The sequence below is a fragment of the Mycetomoellerius zeteki genome, unplaced genomic scaffold (assembly GCF_001594055.1).
Source record: "Mycetomoellerius zeteki isolate Tzet28-1 unplaced genomic scaffold, Tzet1.0 scaffold311, whole genome shotgun sequence".
Classification (NCBI taxonomy): Eukaryota; Metazoa; Arthropoda; class Insecta; order Hymenoptera; family Formicidae; genus Mycetomoellerius; species Mycetomoellerius zeteki.
This window is the reverse complement of record NW_017257296.1, coordinates 344968-369609: the sequence shown is the minus strand read 5'-3', so window position 1 is coordinate 369609 and position 24642 is coordinate 344968. Positions and strand designations below refer to the sequence as shown.

The 24642-nt window shown below is 38.3% G+C and overlaps 1 protein-coding gene across 2 annotated transcripts; it reads right to left on the bottom strand.

Annotated features, from left to right (window-relative positions):
• Positions 1-259: 259 nt before the first annotated feature.
• Positions 260-24159, bottom strand: tyf (twenty-four). Of its 2 annotated transcripts, none has more exons than XM_018451522.1 (9): positions 22068-24159; positions 9616-9729; positions 9167-9529; positions 8247-8528; positions 7601-7988; positions 6986-7438; positions 6485-6857; positions 4447-6179; positions 260-4344 (listed from the first exon to the last, which is right to left on the bottom strand). In XM_018451522.1, exons 1-9 carry the CDS (start codon positions 22431-22433, stop codon positions 4277-4279), a joined length of 4140 nt encoding a protein of 1379 aa, XP_018307024.1. In that variant the 5' UTR covers positions 22434-24159; the 3' UTR covers positions 260-4276. The 2 variants fall into 2 exon arrangements, with proteins under 2 accessions (XP_018307024.1, XP_018307025.1); XM_018451523.1 differs by having other exon boundaries at positions 6986-7435.
• Positions 24160-24642: the final 483 nt, after the last annotated feature.

Below are 24642 nucleotides of genomic sequence, written 5' to 3'. Positions count from 1 at the left end.
CATTTTTCTCGCGCGAGCGAGCGATTAACGACAATTGAATAGCCGGAACCGGGTAAACAGGGCGAAGATTAAAAAGGAGAAAATTAACTCTTAGTACACACGATGATTTTCCGGTCCTTCGCTACACAGACGGGATCATTCGTGTCCTGAACTAATTTTCATTACTTTAATAAATATAAAACAGATAAACTTTAATCTCGGGTTAACTTACTCTTTATATTTTTCTAATTCTCAGTACCAGAAAAAGATAATTTAAGTTAAACAAAGATTAAAGTTAAGCTACATTGAAATAGGCATAAGTGTAATTCTTATACATATAACATCTTTAGAAAGTATTTGGAAAATTGTATATATTATAACTAATTGATGCTCCTAATTTTTCGAAGAAAAAGAAAAGATGTACAGGATACGAACGACTCTAATCGTGTGTACTAAAAGTTAAAGGGAATCTCTGTGCGAAACTGGGCTAGACTCGAGGCGTCTTTCGGAGCGAAGAACATGCGCTGAAACAGATTTCGCTGTAATGAATAATGATGCAGATCGATGTGAAAGAAAATAAACATATTTATTTCTTCTCATAAACTTAAACTTCTTATAAACGAAAACAGTAAAGGGGCAGGGGGACGTACAGGTATTGATAGTTGTAACGTAGTTTTTCGCTTTTTCTTTCCCTTTTTATATTTTTTTTTCTTTTCTCTTTGTTTCGTGTTCGCTCGTCCTTCTCTCCTTCCTCGTCGTCTCGTCGTTTCTCTCGAGTTGCGTCTACTCGTCGTTAACCGCCTTAATCTTGATCGCGCGATGCAGATCAAAGAGACAAAAGTCGGTCCCGTCCGGTCCGCAACGAATGTCCGCGCGTTTTCATGTATGTGTGTACGTCGAATGAAGAAAAAAAAAAGAAACATTAAGTAATTATATATACTCTACATGTGCGACATAGGTTGGCGTAGCTGCCACCCCACACTCGCTATGTACACTGTTAAATGGTCCTAATCTTCTTTTTCCTCCTTCTTTCCTTCTTTCGCTTAGTTCTGTTCCACAAGTACATTTGCACTAGTCTTCGCGAACTCTTTATCACTTAGCCATTTGAACCGGTCAACATGGCACAGGCTGAGACTGCATTCAGTTGCATTTTAAGGCGAATGGAGCACCTGACTCTGTTTCTTTTTTTTTTGTGTTTTTGAATTATAGTTTTTTTTCGCGTGTGGAGTCGAAGTAGCTCGGAAAAAGGGAGAGTATCATTCGCGTGAGAGGCAACGACGAGCTGCTCGAGCGATTTTCAGTCAAAGTAACAACCGGTGTACCGCGAGATTGTTCACAGCATGTGCAGCAGCATGTCGAGAGGTGCGTGGTGTGTGTATGTATATACGTGTGTAAAATGAAAATAAAAAGGAAATGAGATAAAAAAAAAAGAAAAAAGTCGTGCAGTCCAGTGTATTCTCCGTTGGAGCAACATACACCACGGAGAGGGAAAGAATCTGGGAGGAGCACGAATAAGAAAGATTAAAAAGAAAGTTCTCTCTCGGTCGAAGAAGTGGAAAGGCGGTTCTCGCGATTACACTTTTGGAATGTAACTGTTCGACATTAGCAATTGAATGTAATGTAAAAACGTGACAATTGGGACAAAAAGAAGGGAGGGATAGAGCTAAAAAGGCGTTTAGACAGTCAACGTAATGTCGGAAACGCGTGTCTCCTGCGAAGTTGCTTTAAAAAGGAAAAAAAAAAAAAGAAAGCGAGACACTTCGGGATACTTTGTCAAGTCTGTAAGGTATTTTAGTTGCGGCTACAGTCGTACCTCTTTTTTCCGAGTTACTCTCCGATATGCGCGATAAACGCTTGTGTCACAATTTGCGTACAATTAAATATCTCGATTTTCTCGCTTATCTCGAAAGCTGTACTTCCAGCTGGAACTATCTCCTATATACTGGACAAAAATGAAAATTATCAACGGAGTACGGCTATCTTTTTTTTCGTTTTTACACAATTTTGATATTTTCGCAAAGAAAGAACGATATATAACAAACTTTACCAATTCTAATTCATTAATTAATAACTAACTCGCGTTATAATACTACACACACTTTCATGCTTCCGTATGAAACTTATCTTGTGTTTCATTATTACCTATCAAGATAAGTTTCTACGATTCGCATCCCACTCATTCTATTCTTCATATAGATAGTATGAGACTGCTGTACGAAGATTTTAGAACGACACGTTTCGCGATTCTATAACAACGTTAATAATTAAATTATTATGATTATTAGAATGTGTTTTCGTGCCCCGACGATGGGAGGCAGCGTCGTGGAACGACGAGTTGAAAGATGTAACTAAAAGTTAGTTCAAACGCAAAGGGACCATTTAATTTGAAGTATGATATCGTGAACCTACAGTGTATTCTCCTGAGGTTACAGAACTCATAAACTTACATTTAAAAAACCGTATAATTACAGTAGTTAAAAGCGGTAATTATATGTATTATTTTTTTCTTAGGCTCAATTTTTTTTAGGCATTTACAGGCATATGAATTTAAGATACAGCTTATATATCTTTTCTTTTTATCTTCAATTAATTTAAAAGTTCCATCCGTATATATACTTCCGTATATACATACACATTATATTACAGAGCATACATCGCTTTCACTTACGTAAGTGCTTCATCGAAATAGTAACGCGGTCACGGTTTTTTCTTACGCCTGTAAATTAATTTGCCTCGAAAAATAAAGAAAATGCAAGAAAACCCCCGCGCGTTTCAAAAATCGACGGATCGTCGTTCGTTGATAAGATACATTCGACGAAACGAAAGTTTAGGAACTGGGAACGTATCTCGCGTATAGAGCTTTGATGAAAGTCGAGTTATATTTAATGAGCAAACGATACACATTAAGACAGCGCACACGGATTATCTTCCCGGGACAATGTCTCTCTCCGCAATCGAACAGCAATCTCACTTTTATGATCATCCGACACAGTCTACACGAATTACGCACACCGCCATTCATACATATTTTTATTGATCACAAGCATCTTATAATTATCATTATGAATAATTATCAGTTACTTTTTTTTTATTAAATAAGCAAGTCTGTGTAAAAATTTAATGTTTTTCGAATATTCAGCATTCTATCTTCACAGACATTTGACCAGACTTTGAGCTTACTTTGACATTTTCGAAACCCAGTTAGTGACCTTTTTTCCCCTTACTATTTTAAATTATCGAATGCTCCATAACTGGAAGAAGTAGCCACTCTGAGTTCTAAGTCAACCACACTATCTCAATATATTACACAACCACGCATTTACATTTTTCTGATTTACAGTCAGCACATCTTAATTTGCATTTATCGAGTAAAGTACGTTAACTGTGTATACATTTTGACCTTCATCATATTTCGACTCACCGATCATCGCTGATCTTCCATGATGATCGATTTAAGATTATAAGATCGTCCCATCTTAAATCATTTCATCAGTTTACGAGTTCGAAACTACTTACAGATGTTTTACAGTACTTTTCATAGATTTCTCGATGTGATTAGTGCAGGTTTCTTCGATACTTCCCCATTGATTCGCCTGAAGATTCGCAGCTCCAAAGGCACCAGGAGATACTGCTGTTGATGCTGTTGGACATTTCTCATTTAAGACTCGCTTTATGGTAGACCCGGTTGTTACAAGTCTTTGTAGCATTATCTTTTAAGCACTTCTTAAAATCGTACACTCATATAAACCAAGACGATTTTCAAAAATTTATAGAGATGTCTAACATATATACACGCGTGACTTGTACACTGGAAGTTCCCTTTACTCAAAGAAACAGGATACATCTCTTTTTCTCTCTCTTGCTCCGTCTTTCAAGAAAGAGATATTTTTCGACCAAAAGTTTCTAATTGTCAATACTGAAGTTCTGCGACACTGTCACAATCGTTGGAAATTTATGCAAGTACAATGTACATTGCTGGAATATATACTTTATCCTTCTATATTCTCCTGTCAACTGGTTATATATGTACATTGCTATTATTATCTCTTGAGGCACACTTTGCACCACTCGGCTCCATCAATCTTGCGCGTTTGACTCAAAGTAAGACAGACAATCCTCTGAACGAACTTTACGTCTTGAGAGGAGCAACCGTGCACGCAACACATACAAGTACATGGTCTCGCGTATCAACGTGATCGAGACTCATCGAACTAACTATTTGCAATGGAAGTGGTTTACCAGTACAAAAGTTACTGTCATTGTCTATTTCCTTCGACACGGCGAAAATTTTCTCACTTCACTGTCCGCTATAGAACTGTATACGACCGGTTGTCACTGGCATTTCTTTCATGACAGCATCCCATGCTATTGAAAAAAAAAGAAACAAGAATAAGTACAAGGAATAAGCAAGAATAGAGCATTGAGTATCTCAGTTAAAGATGACAAAGAAACGCTATGATGTCTTACCTAAGCCAACAAACGACACGATCTTATCATGATTGTACATCTGCACATTCAACTCTTCCTCGGGCGCTACGTAAAGCATAGAGAAATCTTCCTTAGGCGGATGAAACTTCTCCACGATTCCGGGTGGCGGTGGAGGCGGTGGTGGCAGATATGTGGGTGGCGCAAATCTGGTAGGATAGCCCATGTACGGCAACGGTTGTACCATAACTGGATGCACAGGTGTCACGGGATGAGCGTTCGCCGGTGTCACGTGAGTGTTTGGCTGTTGCATGTGATAATTTGAGAATTTGTCGTATCTCACAGGTTTCTCGGTGAATAACGGCGGATTCCTCTCAAAATTATTGGGCGGTGGTTTGTTGACGAGCGGCGGTACGGCCGGAGAAAAAACAGGATTCGCCGCGATCGTCGGGGTTTCCTCGTTGCCGTTATCTTCCGAAAGCAACAGCTCGTTTATTTCGAAACCAAACGTGAGCTCCGTCGGCAGATTGTTGTTCTTCGCGATGTCCGAGGATGTCTCGTCCAAAAGGATCACTGCGGGTCTAGGAGTCAAATTCTTAATTTGCTGTGTCTCCACGGATGGTCTTTGCGATTGATCTTTATCGGGCTGCATGTTGTGTGACTTTGTCTTCTTGTTCTCCGCCTCGTCGCGATGTTGATTGTCTTGCTTCGAGTTTTGCGATTGACAGACTCCCACTTTTGTCGCATCGTGTTTCATCGCGGTATTCTGATACTCTTTCGTGACCCTCGCTGTCCTCGAATCACCGCCAGTCATCTTGTTGCTGCTAGATTCGGGCTCGCCGCTCTGTGAGTCCTGCATGGGTTTCGTAGTCTTCAACTTTTGCGCATCCGCGCAGTCATGCGGTACGATTGTTGGATTAACCCTGTTTTCGGACTGCGGGGTGTCGATATTGTGCGATTTCTTAACTGCCTCTTCATGGTAAGAAGACGCGGGCTTTTTAATGTGTTGTTCTTCGTGCGATCCCTGAGTTTGTACATTTTGATTACTGTGTACGTAATTCCTACGAGAGCGAGGATTATTGGCTCTTGGAAGCGTAACAGAATCTTTATTGTTGACGGTGCAATTAGGATTGTTATCAGTATCGACTGGATTATAATTCATCGTTGTACCATTATTATTATATCTTGGTGTTACGGCGTTTGTCGCGATAGTCTCGTTTGAATTCGAGCTATAATTACTAGAAGTCACGTTCTTCTGTTCCTTGTGGTCTGTTGCTTGCGTTAGGCTTTCATGCATTTTCTCGATATCTTGCACATATTTAAAGACTTGGATGTTCTTATTGATGGCCTCTTCCTGAGCTTCGGCTTTCTTTCTATCCGACGAATTTTTCATTTTCGTCAGAGTCGGCGAAAGTGGCTTTTCGAAAGCCAGACTCAAACTTGCTGCTGCATGGTTCGGTTGGGTCTGTTGCTGTCTCGCTTTCCTCTCTGGATGCTGCAATTCGTCTAAACTCGGATAATAATCTTGAGGCACTTTATCCGGTTCCGAAAAAGTTTTAGGCGGAACACTGGGCCACGACGACGTATTAAGCATAGCGGACATGGTCAGATTATGTGACATGTTGATAGTAGCCATGCGCGCTATATCCGCGTAACTCGCTTGCGGAGTGCCGCCCGACGATGTTGCGACTTTAGATAAATTATGCTTCGAGGTATTCGATGTAACCGGCAACGAATGGACTGAATCCAAATCGCTACTATCCGCCGACTTGTCGCTGCAAGAAATTACAATGTATATAAACATTAAAATCTTCGAATTAAGTGTTTAACCTAGGTCTGTCCACAATAGCTAAACGCTACCATCTCTCTATTATCTCGTTGAGCGAGATAAACAAAAAACAAAAAAGGATAAAGAAACCAATCACTGAATAGAACTCTAGTTGTGTATGTTTATCCTTTTTTATTTTCTATCTGTCTCACTCAACAAGATGATGGAAAGGACGAAGCATTTCACTCGCGAGCTAAGTTTTGGATAGGTTTAGTCAATTCATTTATTACATATAAGCAATCATTTGATTACCTCGGAGGCATACTGCTAGCCGATTTTCTTCGAAGTTCAGGAGAAAGGGGTGTCCTGTAGTCATTAGAGAACCCTCTGGAATTTTGGAGATATGATCCCGATGTTGTCAGGTTTTGTGCCCTACTGCCACTGGAGCTTCTTCTTTGTTTTTTGCTCTTTTTCTTTTTCGTAACTACCAGAAACTCCGTTTCATGTTCTGGTTCCGGATTAATCTTTTTATTGGAATTACGACGACTCGTGTAATCCTCCCCTGTATCGTTGCAATATATCGATTGACCTTCCTCTGTCCCCCAGGATCGTCTGTCGCCTCGACTATCGACTGTCGCATCTCCGGTGCTTCTTTGTTTTGGACGTCGCAGTGCTATATTTACTTCTATCATTATAAAGACAGTATAATGAGAAAGAGATATATATATAAATATATAATGCTTACAAGTTTTATATATATATATGTGTATATATATATATGTATATATAAATAAATAAATAAATAAATCATACCATGTTGACTGGATACGCTACTGGCACCACTGGAACTGGGACTCTTTTCCGTTGTGAGATCCTCTAATTTTGTCTTCGAGATTTCTTCTAAGGAATTAGACTTCTTTAACTTGGAAGGCAATTGTTCTCTCTTTGTATCCTTCTCTCTAGTTCTTGGTTTTGTGCCAGAACTAGTTTTTACTCTAACGGGATTACCAGTCTTTCCCTTTTTGCTCTTGGATTCTTTATTCTCAATGAAATTAATTAGACTGTCAATATCTTCGTTACGATGGCCTTCGACATTTTCGGCATTATAAACTTTGACATTGTGTTCCTGAGTATGTTTTCTTCTAGGCTTCTTCCGTTCACCATTATAGGTCTGTACAGCGTTTCCGTTTTCGTCTAATGATTTCTTTTCTCCCGACACGGATGGATCCTTCATCGTGATGTGTTGCGTTGTATATCTTGGACCTTCTGTGCACAAATCATATATTTTACTAATAAATAATTTTGTTAATTTTGAGATTTAGATAAAACGCAAGTAAATTTTCATATTCATGGGAAAATCTTTCAAAAGTTTAATACACCGGACTTCACACATAGTATGTGTACGTACAATTGAAGCATTATTCTTACCCATTGTTATATTCTGCGTTTGCCAAGACGCTGGCATCACGGAGCATAAACTGGGTACAATTTTGCTTTGGCTAGTACTGGAACCATTTGAAGCCCCACCTATACCACATTTTACACTGTTATGTGGTTGAAACAATGCCCCAGTAACCTCTGTTCCATTAACAGACATTTTTGATTTCTCTTGCTTATGATCACGTATAGGAAACTCTATAGTGGTGTCCACAGGTGTTTGTGTTATATCAAAAGTTGCCCGTGTGACATAATGGATCGGTTTGCGCGGTTCAATAATTTTCAATTCAGTCCCTTCGTCATTTTCAGTGTCTAACGAGCGAGGCCTCTGAATCCCACTCGCAGTAGACCCCACATTTCTTTCACTAATAGCACCTACCTAAAATAGATAAAAAATAGTATCTCTTCAATGTCGTATATTTTATCTTCATCAAAACACTTTTTGTATAAAAATAGGAAATAATCTTCCTTGTTATTAAAATAGACCGTTTAGAACCGACCATTAAACTATAGATCCCACATATCTGCATAAAACTATAAAAAGATGCACACTACAGAATATGCAGAAGGGCTCATCATCCTTCCTCTAAGAGGTTACAGATTAAGGAGAGAACAATTAACATAAACGATACCTTACCTCAACATCGCCCAAGTCAATGACCATGTAGTCCGATTTATATTCAGGAGGTGGATTATCTGACTCCAGCATCTCATTTGTTCCGTATTTTCCTTTGCTAACTCGTTTCTCTCGTGTTTCGGACTCTGCCTCGCCTGAACTATTAGCAGCGTCTCTTTTCAGTTCCTTTTTTTCTTTCTCCTTTTCTTCTTTCTTTGTACTGGTATATGACGGTTTATCTAAAGACTTGGATTTTTCCTTATTGGTCCAGTCATAAGCTGACCGTTCCTCACAGAAGCTCTTCTTTACAAACAGATAAGAAAATATGTTGTTTATGTACATAAATTCTCACTGCTACAATCTCATAATCATGAAAAATATCTTTTAAATAAATATTGGATATAATTTATTATAAAAAAAACTAATAAAACAAATAATAAATATTAAAACAATAAATAAAGGCTTCTACAGTTAAACTAATCGATAATGATGGTACAGTGAATAAGCCTATGTGAGCCAACACAAGTTTTTCGTGTGTAAATGTATATATATTACAATTAAATTAAAATACAGACGAACGATTATTTGTAGTTGAATTAATTCTAAATTATGCTTGTTCTATTCCGCAAAATACAACAGAAAGTTAAAGAATTCAAACATTGACAATAGTTTAGCGATGATCTGACAACTCGAATATTATAGAACACAATTTTTCATTATAATTGAATGTTGTCATCTTTATTTATTACACTGAAGAGGACACAATACCAGGGTTGAAACGTCTGTATTTTAATTTAATTGTAATATATATACATTTACGCACAAAGAACTTGTGTTGGCTCACATAGGCTTATTCACTGTACCATCATTATCGATTAATAAAACAAAGATTTATATTTATGAATATCATTAAGTTCATATTAATATTCAATAATAAATACCTTTTTATCAAATATTAAATCTAAATTAGCCAAAGAAGCAAGGTTATGCGATGCATTTACATTCGATGGTAACGATCCACCTTCTCTCTGTCTAGCAGAGACACTGGGTCCTGTGTACTTTTTATTCTTTCTCCTATTGCTTCCGTAAGTATGACACGAATTGGATGCCAGATAAGCAAAACTACTGTCAAATTCCGAAGCTAAAGGCTGTGCTAAATTTTGCAATGATCCGCCATGTGTCAAACGCTCGGACACAGACTCCCGTTTGTGTCTTCTACGATTTGAGCCCGGAAGACAGCGTGAATTAGATATCACTCTACGGCCTTCTTCAGTCTCATCCGCTTCTGCTTCTTGCAAAAGTTCCTATAAAATACACCATTCTATATATATCTTACTCTGTATATAAGATATTTATATGTAACTTCACAAAGTAATTTCAAAGTACATACTTTAAAAAGAGTAGACTTTCCTTCCCGATCTTTTGGACACTTGTATGTTATAGCTTCATCCAGTAAAGCTCGTAACTCCTTATCATTTAGCTTAGACAGGGTTGGCGGTTCTTCCTAAAAATAAGAACAAATGAAAAAATTATGTATGCAAGATTACAGAGAGATTGCACTGTACTGATTACATTTTCGTACAATTTCCCTAACTTATCTTAGCTGTAAGTAAAAATCTTTTGAATAAAGATTAAATAAATTGATGTCTCCCAGGATTCTCTCTTATAATAATATCTATACTTTTAATAAAAAAATATATTGTAACAAATATATGTCACAATGTTAAAAGTTTACGATAGGAATCGATTCATATGTAAGTTGAATAATAATAGATGTATTGGCAGACAGAGAAAATTTAAGGTTTCTCTTATTGGATCTGTGTAAGGCTTACAACAATCACATGTGAAGCATAAGAGATATATATCAGAATTGCCACAAATTCCACATCCTAAAATTCTACAACTTTTTTCTAATTTCGAAACAAAATTTCATGACTTTGTGCAATACTTTTAATAACATTTTAAATTTCTTTGTATTTCTATTCTAATTTGGAAACAATCGAATATTTTGTTGAGAGCAATTTAACATAACAATGTAAATTACTATTAATGTTGCTGACACTGCTTACATTTAATTGTTAAATTGGTAGCATTCTAAAATTGTGTAGGTATGATGTATGCATACTGAACTTCTTTTGAAACCAAGAATTTTAATTTTCTCGAAAACTTCGACTTTTCCCTGATTTCCCTAACAGTTTTCAATTTTCCGACGTTTTCCTGATTTCCAGTCTTGCAGTGACCCTATATATATTTCTTACACACACATACACACACATGCATATATATGCACGTTTACTGTTTCTAAAACGCTGGGTAAACATTCAATCTCAAGTAATTCAGTCTACTTTGCATCTTAAGACCTTCTCCCCATTAATATGCCGACATAACCAAATCAGCTTGCATGCAAGCAGACGAAACGGATTTCGTACGCGACGTACAACAGCTGCGTATGCGGCAATATAAAAAAAAAATAAAATGTGTCGAGATACCGCGCCACCACGTTATCGTCACGTTAACGGAAAAAAATCCAGATTTTATCCAGCGCGATTATATACCGGGTGCAAGAAAGCGGACGCATTCTCGAAAGCTCCGAGACGCGAATCGCGTTTTTTTTCCATGCGCAAGAAATTCGATAGTGTTCGTAAAAAAAGAAGACGGATAACGTGCAAGTGAAAAAATCGAGAACGCACACGGGACGTGGGGCGAGACGGGGACGGCGGCGTTACAAGGGAGGTGAGGGGAGATTTCAGGATAACGATACAACGTTGGTTCGGCGAACTCGCGAACGTTCAATGACATGACGAGAATCGTCACGGAGTCCCAATTTCTTATACGGGGTGTCGCGAGCGTAAGAGCGACGAGGACAGCGAACGATCGACGGACGGTTTACGTAGCGAATCGGTGATCGCAGTCGTAGGAACGGTGCGGAAACCGCCAAGTCCGATCCGTGGGCCATTTGTGAGATCGATAACGCTCCAGTGATTAGCTAATTAAGACGTGAACTCCGAGGGACGGAGAGAGACAGAGCGATAATGGTGTAACTTACGACGGTAGATAGAGAAAAAAAAAAATCCACTGTGCAATGCCGACACGGAATTTGTATTTTTAGAGGACACACGGACGGCCGGGCTCACTCGCTCGCTTCGAGATCGCACTTTCGCGACTCGGTCGACTTCGCGGTCGCACTCTGCCGCTTTTCTTTTCAACACACAAGCGAACGAACGTCGCGCATCCCGGGGCCCGTGGACGGTGCTGCCGGACTAAGTGCACGGACGGCGTCGTCGCCCTTCGCGGAAGTACAGTAACAACAACAACGACGTCGACGTCGTCGTTGTTGTCGTCGTCGTCGGTAGATACGACGAGTCCCGGTTTTTGAAAGCTACTGCGACGAGCGGGCGCGGCGCGCTCTTCCCAGCATGGCCGCCGCCATTATACTGAAAGCACGACCAGCCCAGGGGCGTACGAAGGCCGGAAGGCGCCACGCGGCTTCCCCGAAATAGCCCTCGTTCCGCTCCTTTTCGCTCTCTTTCTTTCTCTTTCTTCTGCCGACAATTTTGTGGGTGAAAACGGGAGTGGAAACAAAGAAACAAAAAACGCACGCGTTTCATCTTGATTTTCAACACGAGCAGGTCGATTGTAAATCTGTTTTCCGTAGCTGAATTAGTATACACTTTTAGAACTTAAACTGTGACACACAATGCTTATTTTCCTACTGAAATATGCTTGCGTTTTAGTAAATTATTGGAATTGCACCGCACAAAACGTAAGGTCTGTTTGTGTTACTTGTACTTTTTGCACTCGGCATCTTTAATTTCTCTTCAACGTATATTTATCTCTTTTTAAATGCAAAAAGTTTTGAGGATTTTAAGTAACGCGAACAGAGACCTGTAGAATTTTTAGTAATTTACCAAAACACAAGTAATCCAGCAGGTAAACACACATCTTGTGCCGCAGGCTTTAAAGTGAAATAGATACATTTTTGGTATTTGATGAAAACGAGAAAGAAAGTTCGAATGCAGGAATCAAAAATAAACCTGGGCATCTATCATGAAATAAGTGGATTCTGGGCGGAATTATTTCGTTTTCCCTAGAAAACACAACAGAAATCTAAAGAATTAAATAATTTCGATCGGAATCCATTCCGAATAATTTCATAATAGTGTGAAAAAATCTCAAAACGAGGTAAAAATTACAAAAATGAACAGATTTTCTGGGTGTTGACCAATGGCTGCATCCAGCAGAAAAAGCAGCTTTGCAATTGTTGCGCAAGATTCTTTAATACAATTAGTTCACATATTTAGATCCAGTAAGGAACAAAAGTCAAAACCAATCATATTAGAAAATTTTACAACAGTTGCAAAGCTGCTTATTCTGTTAAACGCAGTGAGAAGAGATCTCTTTTCTGTAGCTGAAATGGTATACACTTTTAGAACAGTGAAATAGATGTTCAATATTTGGCAAAAGCGAAGAAGAAAGTTTTATAATCCATAGTGCGGGAATAAAAACAGACTCAATAAAATCATAAATATTATAATGAATTTGCTCACTTTTGTAATTTTCACCTCATTTCCAGATACACAACGATAGAATTTTGAGAGATGGACGCGATATCACGAGTAAAGGCGAACAAAAAAAAATCAAAATCTTTCGTTGATCGTCACGTTCCCCGTGTAAGAATCGTTTTCGTGCGGCAACGAAATGTGATTTGTCACGGCACGTTCTTGCTCGTGAGAATCACGCTTGCGTACTCGGGTAGTCCTCTGTTTGGAGGATCGTGCGTATACATACAATACATACGTGCACGCGGTGGTTATCCGGGATTGAGAATCGGACGGTTTGCATTCGCGATCCTAAATATATGTGGGACGCGCACGGCGCGAGTTCTCTCGCCTTTGTTGAACTCCGCGACGACGTGTGAGACAGATTATTAGAATATCCCTTTCTTCCGGCAATCTCCAATCGTTCGGATACGTTACGTTTGTTACGCGAATCGCGGTTCAACGCTCAGCGTTGTTCTCTCTCCAAAATGTCCAGAGGGCGAGACTCGTGAGCTGCTCTTTTTAGATGAAAATATGAAAAAGAGAAAAGATGAACAGCATCGAGGTCAATGTATCAATGTAGTGATCGGATTTACTACAATATTTATAATTTCATTGGTCAACACCTAGTAATGCTCACTTTTGTAATTTTCACCTTGTTTCAAGATATAGAATCGATCCTAAGAAGTTCAGCTGAAAGGATCAGACTCGAACGTCCTTCATCCATAGATTTGCTCTTTTTATTCCTACACTGAACTTTTCTTCTCGTTTTCGAATTTACAAATTTCAAACATATAGGGTAACTCCATTATATACGCCGCACTCAACAAAAACTTAATTTATTAAGTAGGGTAACTCCGGTATATACGCCGCACCTATCAAAAACTTAATTTATTAAGTATTATTTACTATGTTTATAGTAAACGAACTATATCAGTAAAAACTTTGTACTGTCTACTACTATGAAAAAAATATTAGAAATCCGAAATATTTATTTTTCATATTAAAAAAATAAACTTTTTGAAACCTTGTATTTTTGCCGCATATCTCATAGGGGTGGGATATATGGCTACTCATAGAGGGAAAGGGGGTATGTACGGTCATGAAAAATTTACAAATAATGCAAACATGCTTAATAATACAAACATGCTTTACTATTCCACTACACGTATGTATCACGAAATAACCACTGAGTCTTTTACACGTCCTACATTAATCATTTTATGTAGATTATAACTTATGATGGCGTTACTTATTACAGTGACAAATCGATTCAACTCACAATAAATTCATTAATATTAACAGTAAGAAGCTGAAATCATAACACAATACTAATATAACATAAAGGCACGTAACAGAGTAGTTACGGGAAAATTACCCCCACTCCTTCTATTTTTTCTGACTTCTGCGGCGTAAATCCCAGCGCGGCGTATTTGCCGGAGTTACCCTATATTATTTACTACGTTTAAGATAAATGAACTACATCAGTAAAAACTTTGTACTGTTTACTACTATAAAAAAAATATTAGAAATTTGAAACTTATTTTTCGTATAAAAAAAAAGAATCTTTTCGAAACCTTTGCACTTTTGCTGTATGTCATAGAAGTGGGATATACGGTTACTAAAAAATTTATTTATGGGGGGAATGTGATATACGGCTAGTAAAAAATTTATAAATAATGCTTATAAATAAGACATAAATTTACAAATAATGCTTACAAATAAGACGTAAAATAACATAATAACTTATAAAATGTGTTTATGAAGTTTTATTCAGGAAAAAAATGATAAATATGTAAATGAAGTAACAAATAATAATTACAGTTTTTTACGTACATATATTACAAGTGTTATGACATGAGGTACATATTTCATGTAATGCATTTATTGCATTTATTGCAGTGCACTGAATCTAATCTGCACTTTGTATGCTTTGGGCATAAATCCTATCCGCTAAAAATGCCGTGTATCTCCCTAATAGGTGGGATATACAAGACATCAAGCTGAACAAAGAATATAAGAGCTAATCACTTGTATTTTGCTATACTCCATTCTTTACTATCTCTACACTTGTGTATCACCAAATAATCATTAAGAGCCTTTTGCAATCTCATCGTTTTATGTTGTATGATTGCGCTGATCACTACATTGACAAATCGATTCAACTGACAGTAATCTTATTAATATTAACAGTAGGAAACGGATATCATAACACAATATTAATATAACATAAAGGTATATAACAGAAAGGTTACATGTATATTACTCCCACCCACTCCTTTTATTTTTTTTACTTTTACGGCGTAAATACGCGCTAAATACAAAGTTACCCTCCTACCTATTTCACTTTAAGTAGGAAAAGTATTATACACTAGTTCTGTTACAAAAAACACCATGCCTGTTTCTATCAATGTAGATTAACTTTAATCTTGGTTCAATTTACTATTCATCTTTTTCTAATTTTTTAAATATTAAATTAATTAGGTCTGTTCGCGTTGCTTGCACTTCTTGCACTCAACATCTTCGCTTTCTCTTTCTTCAACGCTCAAATACGTATTTATCTTCTTTTAAATGCAAAAATTTTTTGGGATTTCAAGCAACGCGAACTCTTAATATCGGTTTAATTTACTGTTCCTCTTTTTCTTTAGGCCGGTATTCATAGTCGGAATTTATATTTAAGACCGTCTTAAGTACAGTCTTCAGATGTCATGAATCAATCAGAGAACTGTATTAGTATCTTAAGACATTCCTTAAAATGATCTTAAAATAAGAACGAACTATGAATATCACCCGAATAGTTGATTTTTATATTTTAAAACCGTCTTAAGTAACTTCTTATGATGCTAATACAACTTCTGATTGGCTTAAGATTGTATTATACTTAAGACAGTTTCAAATATGAGAATCGATTATGAATATCGACCACAGAGCACCGTATTAGCATCTTAAGACGTTACTTAAGACGATCTTGAAATAAGAGCCTACTATGAATATCAGTCTTGGAGAAACAACTTTCTTCTTTCTTTAGAACTAGAAAGAACTTTTTTTTTTCTTTAAAATTAGAAAAAGGTGAATAATAAATCGAACCAAGGTTAAAATTAATCTACATTGGTGAAAACGGAAATTAACAACGTCAGAAATGTGCTCCGTACGTGTGGCGAACGTATGTCGATTTGTACTTCATAGTCTATTTGCAGAATGTCATTTGAAAAATATAATAGCATAACCGGTGCAATACCGTTTGCATATGTAGCCTTCCGCGGCCATTCTAGAGTTTATCGTCGATGAATCATGCTGGATTAGACTTCGCCAATGCCGTTCGGCGTGGAATCCAAAATAATGAAAAGCAAAGTTTTTGTCGTGTCACTTCTTCCGGCATGATGTAGCTTGCTCCACTGCTTCTATGTTTCTTTTTTTTTTTTAAACAAATCTTTACCGTACAGTATTCGTACAGATGAGTCACGTCGCTTTTTGTTTTAAAGCGTCTAAGTACGTTTGGTCTTTTACATTTCTGTTGCTAAAAATGGTTATAAGGAAAAATAATTCGGGCCAAATTATCTTATGCTTGTTTCCACTAATAATAGTTTAATTTGAAACTTGGTTCAATTAACTCTTTCTTTTCTAGTTTTAAAGTCCGGTTCCACAAATGTAGAATTAACGTTAATCGGTTCAATCTACTCTTTATCTTTTTATAATTCTAAGAATTAGAAAAAGATAAACATGTTTATCTTTTTCTAATTCTTAGAATTATAAAAAGATAAACAGTAAGTTAAACCGAGAGATTAAAATTAATCTTACATTGATGGAATAAAAATTAGAAAAAGCTGAAGAGTAAATTAAATCGAGATTGAATTTAATCTACGTCTTGGTGAAAACGAGCATTAATCCAGAGATTAAGAGTTGAAATCGAATAGAATACCTCGACAAATTCGAAGTACGTTTCTTTCCTTCGATGTAAACGGGAAAATGTGCACGGAAAAAAGTGATGTATTAATAACATTAGGTAGAAATAATCGTATTAATTCAATAATAGTATTAATAAAACGAATATGACGGCATGCTCTTGTTTTAACAAAATGCTATTGTTTAATAATACTGCTATTAATCCTCTGGAGCTGACGATAGTCTGTTAGACAATTATACTCCTTATGTTACATCCGAAAATTTGGATTATTCTTATTAAAATGAATTTAATATTTACACACATACATTTTTTTTACACGAGTTATACGATTTTGATTTCTCGAAATTAGTACCTTTCAGTCAACATAAATTAAATGGGTTCACAGATCCAACGTCAATAACTGTGTTACAAATTTTGATGTCATCATGATCAGAATTAAATTAACAAGATTATTTTTAATTAGACTACCATTAATATATTATTTTTTTCCTATATGTTTTACGTCACGGATACAAACATCGGTTTTTTTAAATACTCTATAGGAATCGAAGAAAACTGATACAAATTACGGCATTATTTTTTATTAAACTGCTGTTAGCTATTAGGGTATCATTTTTTTCCGTGCCTTACGTCAAATGTCACGGATACAAAGATCGGTTTTTTTAATACTCCGTGGGAATCGAAGAAACCATTCGGAAAACTTGTAGAAATTACGGCATCTCCAATCGCAACGCAGATTGGAACGTCGCTGCGCGGCCCCGGAGGTCGCGCCGTATATAGAGTTCCAGTTCTAATCGTTACGTCTCAAGAACGTACACGTTCGCGACCGATATTGTATTAGACCATGCCGTTTTTTTCTGCACTTGACGTCCGTCAATCGCGCTTTTTCGCGTCCGCGTGAGCTGCCCGACAAGGCACGTTTATACGGAACAACTAAAAAAGTTCAAAGTCGATATCGCAAATCTGAATGACCGAAGGCTCAGAGCCCAATGATGTGACGAGTTGCACGCGTTCACCTTCTACGAGATAATGGTAATTGGTTTACGAGCGTCCCGCGATAACGCCCACTATTGGTTGATAATAATGAGCATTGTATTACGGGAGCATTTACATGAAGCTAATTAAAGAGGCAAGTCGACCGGCGAGAGCAGATTTTCAATCAAAGGCAACAAGTGCAGCTCGATTTAATCCGTAATTGGAACGTATGATGATATTGGGACATTTTCGTAATTTTTACATAGTACAATGATTTTAAATAATTTCATATTTCACAATCTTTTTGTTCATACAGTTTATTCTATTCGTGTAAGCTAATTATAATACTACATTTGTGCTAAGTAATTAAAGTATTACAATTTTTATGTCTGTTTTCTATAGCTGAACTTTTGGAACTTCAAGTTAAATAGGTATATATTTGATATTTAGGTAGATTATATATTTGATGAGAAGACGAGAAAGAAAGTGCAAGAGTTTAATGTAAGAACAAAAATAGACCTCATATAGTTGAAAATTTTAATCTTCTAAAATTAACATACAACATACAAAAAACTTTAGTAGGTTACAAGAATCCATATGTCCCTTGTTACGGATTAAAATTTAAAAATGTCAGGGATGATCAAATTGAGAAAAAAAAATAGAGAACGTCAGTATAACGCAAAAACCAGTGCACAAAATAATCCCGAATTGATCAATTAATCTTTAAAGTGCGAGAATCTATTTTCTAAATTTTACAGCTTTTCCTTGGGTAAGATTTATTATAATTTATTATATTCCTTGCTTCAAAATATGACACTGTTTTAGCGCCACTATAGTGGCACTAAAGGGATTTTTCATCCTGTAAAGGTTAAAGCAATTTTACAGCGTTATTCAATTAAAGCTTCATCCATTAATCCAAAATCAGGATCTTCTACGAAAAACCATGAAGCTATAAAATCATAATTACTTAATTTTAGGAAGATGAAAAATGATTTAATTGTTGCATCGCGTAATGATCGAGCGACTTGACCCTTATCTGTTTTATAATAAAATGATAAGCAAAAAAACGAACAGCAAACGATAAAAAAACTAAAATGAGAGATGGTAATAGAAACGAAGTACATAATAAGATTATAATTAGTCATCAAAAAGATGAGTGTTCTCACGGAGAACATGACAAAGCTTCTTTCCGACAGTTATTAGTCGTAAATAAAACGCGGAGAGCTAACATCTATTAACGGAAATAAATATTTATATACTCGACATATGCTAATTGCATATTGACGTATTATTTACTAAACGATAATTTCTTCGTCGCTATCCTGGTATAATTCGGCCACAATCCATCGCTCGGTCATTTTATCGATTTCGGATAAATTCGCTCCGATCCCCAATTCTTATTACGCAATACACGTAAATCAAAAATCGAAGCGGCGGTTGAGCTTGCGATTGAGTTGCCTAATTGCCTGAAAGAAATTGCGCGAGCTAATCAAACACCGAAAAGGGGTATTGAGAACGTATTTGCGCGGATGTGTCCTCGCTCTATTGAGGGCCGGCACGGCCATTTCAGGAGCGTAACTAACTTTCAGGTACGTGTCCTTAAATCGCAATAAAGATCCATGCGAGGTGTGTTTTTATTGAGTTTCTCTAAAGTTAAAATGCTCAATTGAAAAGCAACAAGAATAGAAAATAACAGATTGAAATCTATCAGAAATCGTGTATTCCGATATGTCTAGCTACATCGTTTCTAATAGATTGAAACCTGTTATTTAGAAGTCATCTATTTTTTTTGTTCTGTTAAATCTATTAGAAGCTTTTTCTACAATAAGCCATCAGTAATAAGTCAGAAGTCAGAAGTCTAGAAATTGACCAATCATAGTCGAATGTGAGAAGAACACGACTATGACTTGACAATTTCTAGCTTCTAATTTATCACTGATGGCTTCGGGTAAAACGGGGTAATTTAGATAGATTAACAGAAATTTTGACATACAAAATATATTTTATTGCACCAATAGTGTACATTTTATATATTTAATTGAATACACTATGGTGATCTCAATTTTTTTATACAATTTCAACATTTTCAAATTACCCCGCTTGTAGAAAACTTTTAATACACAAAATAACATAAGCTGTTCTCTAAATTTCCTGGAATAAAATCTCAATTCTTACTCCAAAAGAGTTAAAATACTGCCATTGAAAAAGAGTGAAAATATTTGCACTCTTGAATAAGAACAGCAGACTTTCACACTTTTTTGGCGATTTCACACTTTTGTAGTGAGATTCACTCCAAAAAAGGAGTGCAGAGAGTTCTCTTGGAGTCAATCTCACTCCAAAAGAGTGAAAATCTGTCATTCTTATTTAAGAATGCAAATATTTTCATTCTTTTTCGATAGTGGCAGTATTTTCACTCTTTTGGAGTGAGATTTCACTTCAAGAAATTTAGAGAGCATGAGCATAGCATAAGGTCGTTCGACCAATGAGCATCCAGAATAAAGACATCGTATTGATTCACATGAGATGTTCATTAGTTCAGCGGCTTTAAGACAGGAACGCAGAGTTTTGCATAACTCATATCGCATAATGCATAAAAAAGAACCAATCGAAGTTTTTTATTTTTTTTCTTTACATGAAATAAAAAATTGTTTGGTTGATTTCCTTATGCCTTACGCGTCATGCGTTATGTAAAGATCTTTTCGGTCTTTATCTTATGTTTATGCAAATTATGTCATTTTACGTGTGACGAGCTTTAAGCCTAATGCATAATAAAAAGCACAAACATGATTTTATTACATCAGTATATATGATTTTTGATAGGTTGAAGTATACCTATATCTGTTATTTTCTGTTCCTATTGTCTGTGCTTTAACAATTCAATTGTGCATTAACTTTAACAAAACCAGAAAAAATAGATGGCCTTTAATCTTCCGTCGTAATTTGTGGATTTCGGAAAGGACGCACGTTAAAATAAGGGGAGATAAATATAGCATATGAGATCTTTGAGCATTATTTTAAAATAAATTCCTTCCTATCGCATTACAATATCAGTACTCTTTTTCCCGGTATTCTATTTTAGAAGAATGAAAAGAATGTGCTAACAGAATCCAATTTATTAAACAGATATAAATAATTACTGACATCATCAATGATACAAAAGGAAATGGATCGTTTTTCAGAGAGAAAATCGTAATCCAATATTACCATCTGAACTTAACAAATCAAACGCCTAATGGATTCATCAGAACTCATATATATAGATCGCATTCAATTCTTCCATATTTAAAAACGATAAAAGGAGAAATTGGAGCAGCGAATGATCGAATATCAATGTATTGTTTTCTCATGACGAATTTTATTACGAAACAACGAAAATGTCTTTCTAGTGAGATCAGCCTAATCATGTAACTTTTGTCTCTAAAGCGGAAACGTAAAAAGTGAAAATTTTTCGTATGTATATACATGCATTCATAAACTTTTTCATTTTTTACAGTTCCACGTTAAGGAAAAAGTTACGTGATTGACTCCTAAGTTGGCAATCGTGTAACTCTCTCTAGGATGAAAACATGAAAAATGAAAATTTTTTCTATTATCTTCATAATAAAAAAATGGTGGAAATGTTAAAAATTTTCATTTTTAACATTTCCATCTTCATATCGCCATGCTGATGCAAATGGTGAAAGGTGAAGATTTCAGACCTTCAATACTACAATTTTAAAGTTCATCCTGTGTGCTTGTTGCATTTGTCGTTGTCTTGCATAATGCAGAACGCATAATGCATAAGAGGTTTTTTACAATAAGTCATTAATAATGAATCAGAAGTCAAAAGTTAGAAATTGATCAACCATACTCGAGTATTCTTCTGACATTCAATTGTGATTGGTCAATTTCTAGCATCTGACTTTTGATTTCTTACCAATGGGTTTTTTACAATAAGCCATTATCCAAGCTTTAAGTTTTAACTGTAAGAAAATTATCACTCATAGTCGATTATTCTTTTCACATTTAACTGTGATTGGTCAATATCTTACGACTTAAGACTTAAAGTTTAGATAATGTTTTATTGTAGAAGACCTATAATGACAGAAATCCTCTTAGAAAATGAAAATCAAAGTCCTTCATTTTTTTTCCTTTCCATGTAATAAAAGACTTTTATTAGTCGATTTTCTTACGCTTTATGCATTATGCGTTATACAAAGGTCTGTGCTCCGGCCTTAAAGGCTTTCTACAATAAGCTATTACTCAAGCTTTAAGTCTGAAGCGAGCTTAAGTCATAAGAAATTGACCAATCATAACTGAATGTGAGAAGAATAACCGACTATGATTGATCAATTTCTTATGGCTTATTGAAGAAAGCCTCTTAAGAATCGAAGAAAGGAGGAAGGGTCGACGTTTCCTCGACGCGGTCGCCGCTGCGATGCTCACCTGTTTGCTGTCGGCGCCGCTGTTCGGTGATGAGCTTTGACTGGTCGAATCGGCGGCGCCAGCGGCAAAATTAGCCGGAGCAATCTCGATGTTCGAACTTTGCTCTGCGGCGATGACGGCGACTGTGGCAACGGCGACGGTGTCGTCGTCGTCGTTATTATTGTTGCTGTTGCTGCTACCGGACGTCGATACGGCGTTGACGTTCTCTATATCGATAACTACATCGGCAGCAGCGGTGGCAGCGACGGCGGCGTCGGCGGCACGGTCGCTTTCAGCGATTTTGTCAGGAGCTACCGGTTCCTGACGATGTTCCGGCCCTGGGGCCATCTTGATCGAGATTGACAGCGCGGTGTCCGCCGTGCTCATGGCTCCCTCGTCATCTCTCTCCTTTTTTTCTCTTTATCCTTCAAGGGTCATGAAGACGCGAAAGGACTGTTCGCGTACCGATCAACGATCCGTACCGCATTGAAGATGCTGCGTCGGAAATCCAACGGTCGAACAAGACGCTGTATATTCTCGGTATAGATGAGAACGACGTCGAGATCGAATCCAAGGATTGGTTTCACCGATGCTTACGCAAGGCGCTAAGCTTTCTAATAGTTTAATCGAATCTATTCAGCTTTCCTTCTCCTTGTACCTTCTTGGATCATACAAAGACAACCGCGACCTAGAAAAGGACTAGCTAATCCAAGTGTTCACCGGAATAAGGACAAGTCGTCAATTTAAAATTCAGTTAAGTTGGAAAGAGTCATGATCCTTTAAGAAGTATTCAGGCTAGAAAAGGACGAGAGAGAAAAAGAGAGAAAGAGAGAGAGAGAGAGAAAGAGAAAGAGGTCCTTAATCGGGGAAACAATCGAGATCCAGGAAGGAATTTTCAATCGAAGATGACTTCCAGGGCTACTCCGGGATTTAACACGCGCACACGATTTCTCGGTGCAACGCGGTGCGGAGTTTCCGCGAGATTCTCGCACTCGATTCCGCACACGCGCGCGCACCCGACGGAGAAAGATGGCCCCGTGGTTCCTCGCGGCGATTGATCCTCCTGGAAAATCCAACTGCGAGATTCCTCGCAGAGTCTCGTACCCCTTTCCGTCCGAGAGATGACTCCGGACGACAGACACTCCGATTCGTAGCTCCGTCGGTGGATGCGCCCGACGTCGAGGAATGCGTCCGACGGCCGACCTCGCGCGAATTTGAGGTTAGCCCCGAGTCGAGTGGGCTGTCAACTGGCGCGGCGACACAGCTGTCCGTTGCGACGTCATCGATCGCGACGGGTTGGCGGAACGGCGTTCGGCGATTCTCTTTTTTTTTCCTTCCTCGTCGTTGAAACCGAAGGTGAACGCGAGAAAGGAAAATCTTACACCACTCGGAATCAGCGTTCCTTTGCGAAGCGTCCGTTCGGGAGACAACTTACGTAAACGCGACACCGCTCTGGCGGTCACATGTCAAATTTGAACGATCGACGCGTCGCCAACGGGTGGATTCGACCGCGTGTCGTTTCTCGCCTCCTGCTCCTCCACCTCTTCTTCTTGCTCACCACCTCCTCGTTCACCTCACTCTTTTCCTTCTGGCAACGTCGAGCGACGAGGGGGTCCGGTTTCTCAAAAGTATAGATTTTCCGAGAACGGTCGGGGCCCATTCGGTGTCGCTGCCGCGCTCGTCGGCGTTTCCTCTCGAAAGTAGAAAGCCCGGTTGGACAGTACCATTTCTAAATACAACGTCGACCACGACGACGGTGACGACGCGTCGTCGCGCGGACACGAACACCCGTCGAAGCTTCTCAGGCGGCGAGGAGAGTCGTGGATAGGCGCGGCGTCGTCGAGGAACGGCGACACGGCGCGACACAGAGAACCGTCCAATTTTGGCGTTGCGACGCGGCGATGTTGATAATCGCCGCCGCGGCGAGCACTCATCGATTCAAAATGGCCGCCGCCGCTGCGCAGGGGCAACGCGAATGCACGCACGCACCACGCACGCGTTCTTCCGTCCGTCCGTCCGTTCGCACATACATACGTGCGCAACGGAACGGCGAGAGAAAGAGTCCATTCGCAAGAGGACGTCTCGCGGAGAAAACGCTTACGCACACCAGGCGCGTCTCTGCGACGCTCCCTCTTCACACTCACGTACACACATACACGGACACGGTGGGACGCGCGCGCGCGTCACGCACACACACACACACAACGCAAGCGCGTACACACACGCGCGTCGCCTATTTCCTTCGGCCACGCGTATCGCGAGGCTCGTCGAGCGAATTCGTCATCGCCGCCCGGCGCGATTCGTCAGAGCGACACGACGGACGGTCTCACTGCACGGATACCGTCGGCATAGTAGATACCATTAGAGCTCTTTCTTTCTCTCTCTCTCTCTCTCTCTCTCGGCGCGATTGAGGGAGAAACGGAGAAATGGATAAAGGGAGAACACACAAGGGTAGAGTCAATTCAATTCCGTGCGGAGCAACGATGTGCCCGTCGCGTCGACTGGGTCCTCGAGATCGGGCGCTGGGTTATCGATCGCGCGACATTGCCTTTTCCTGGAGAGGGGAGGAAGGCGGCTGGCTTCTCCGCGATGTCTT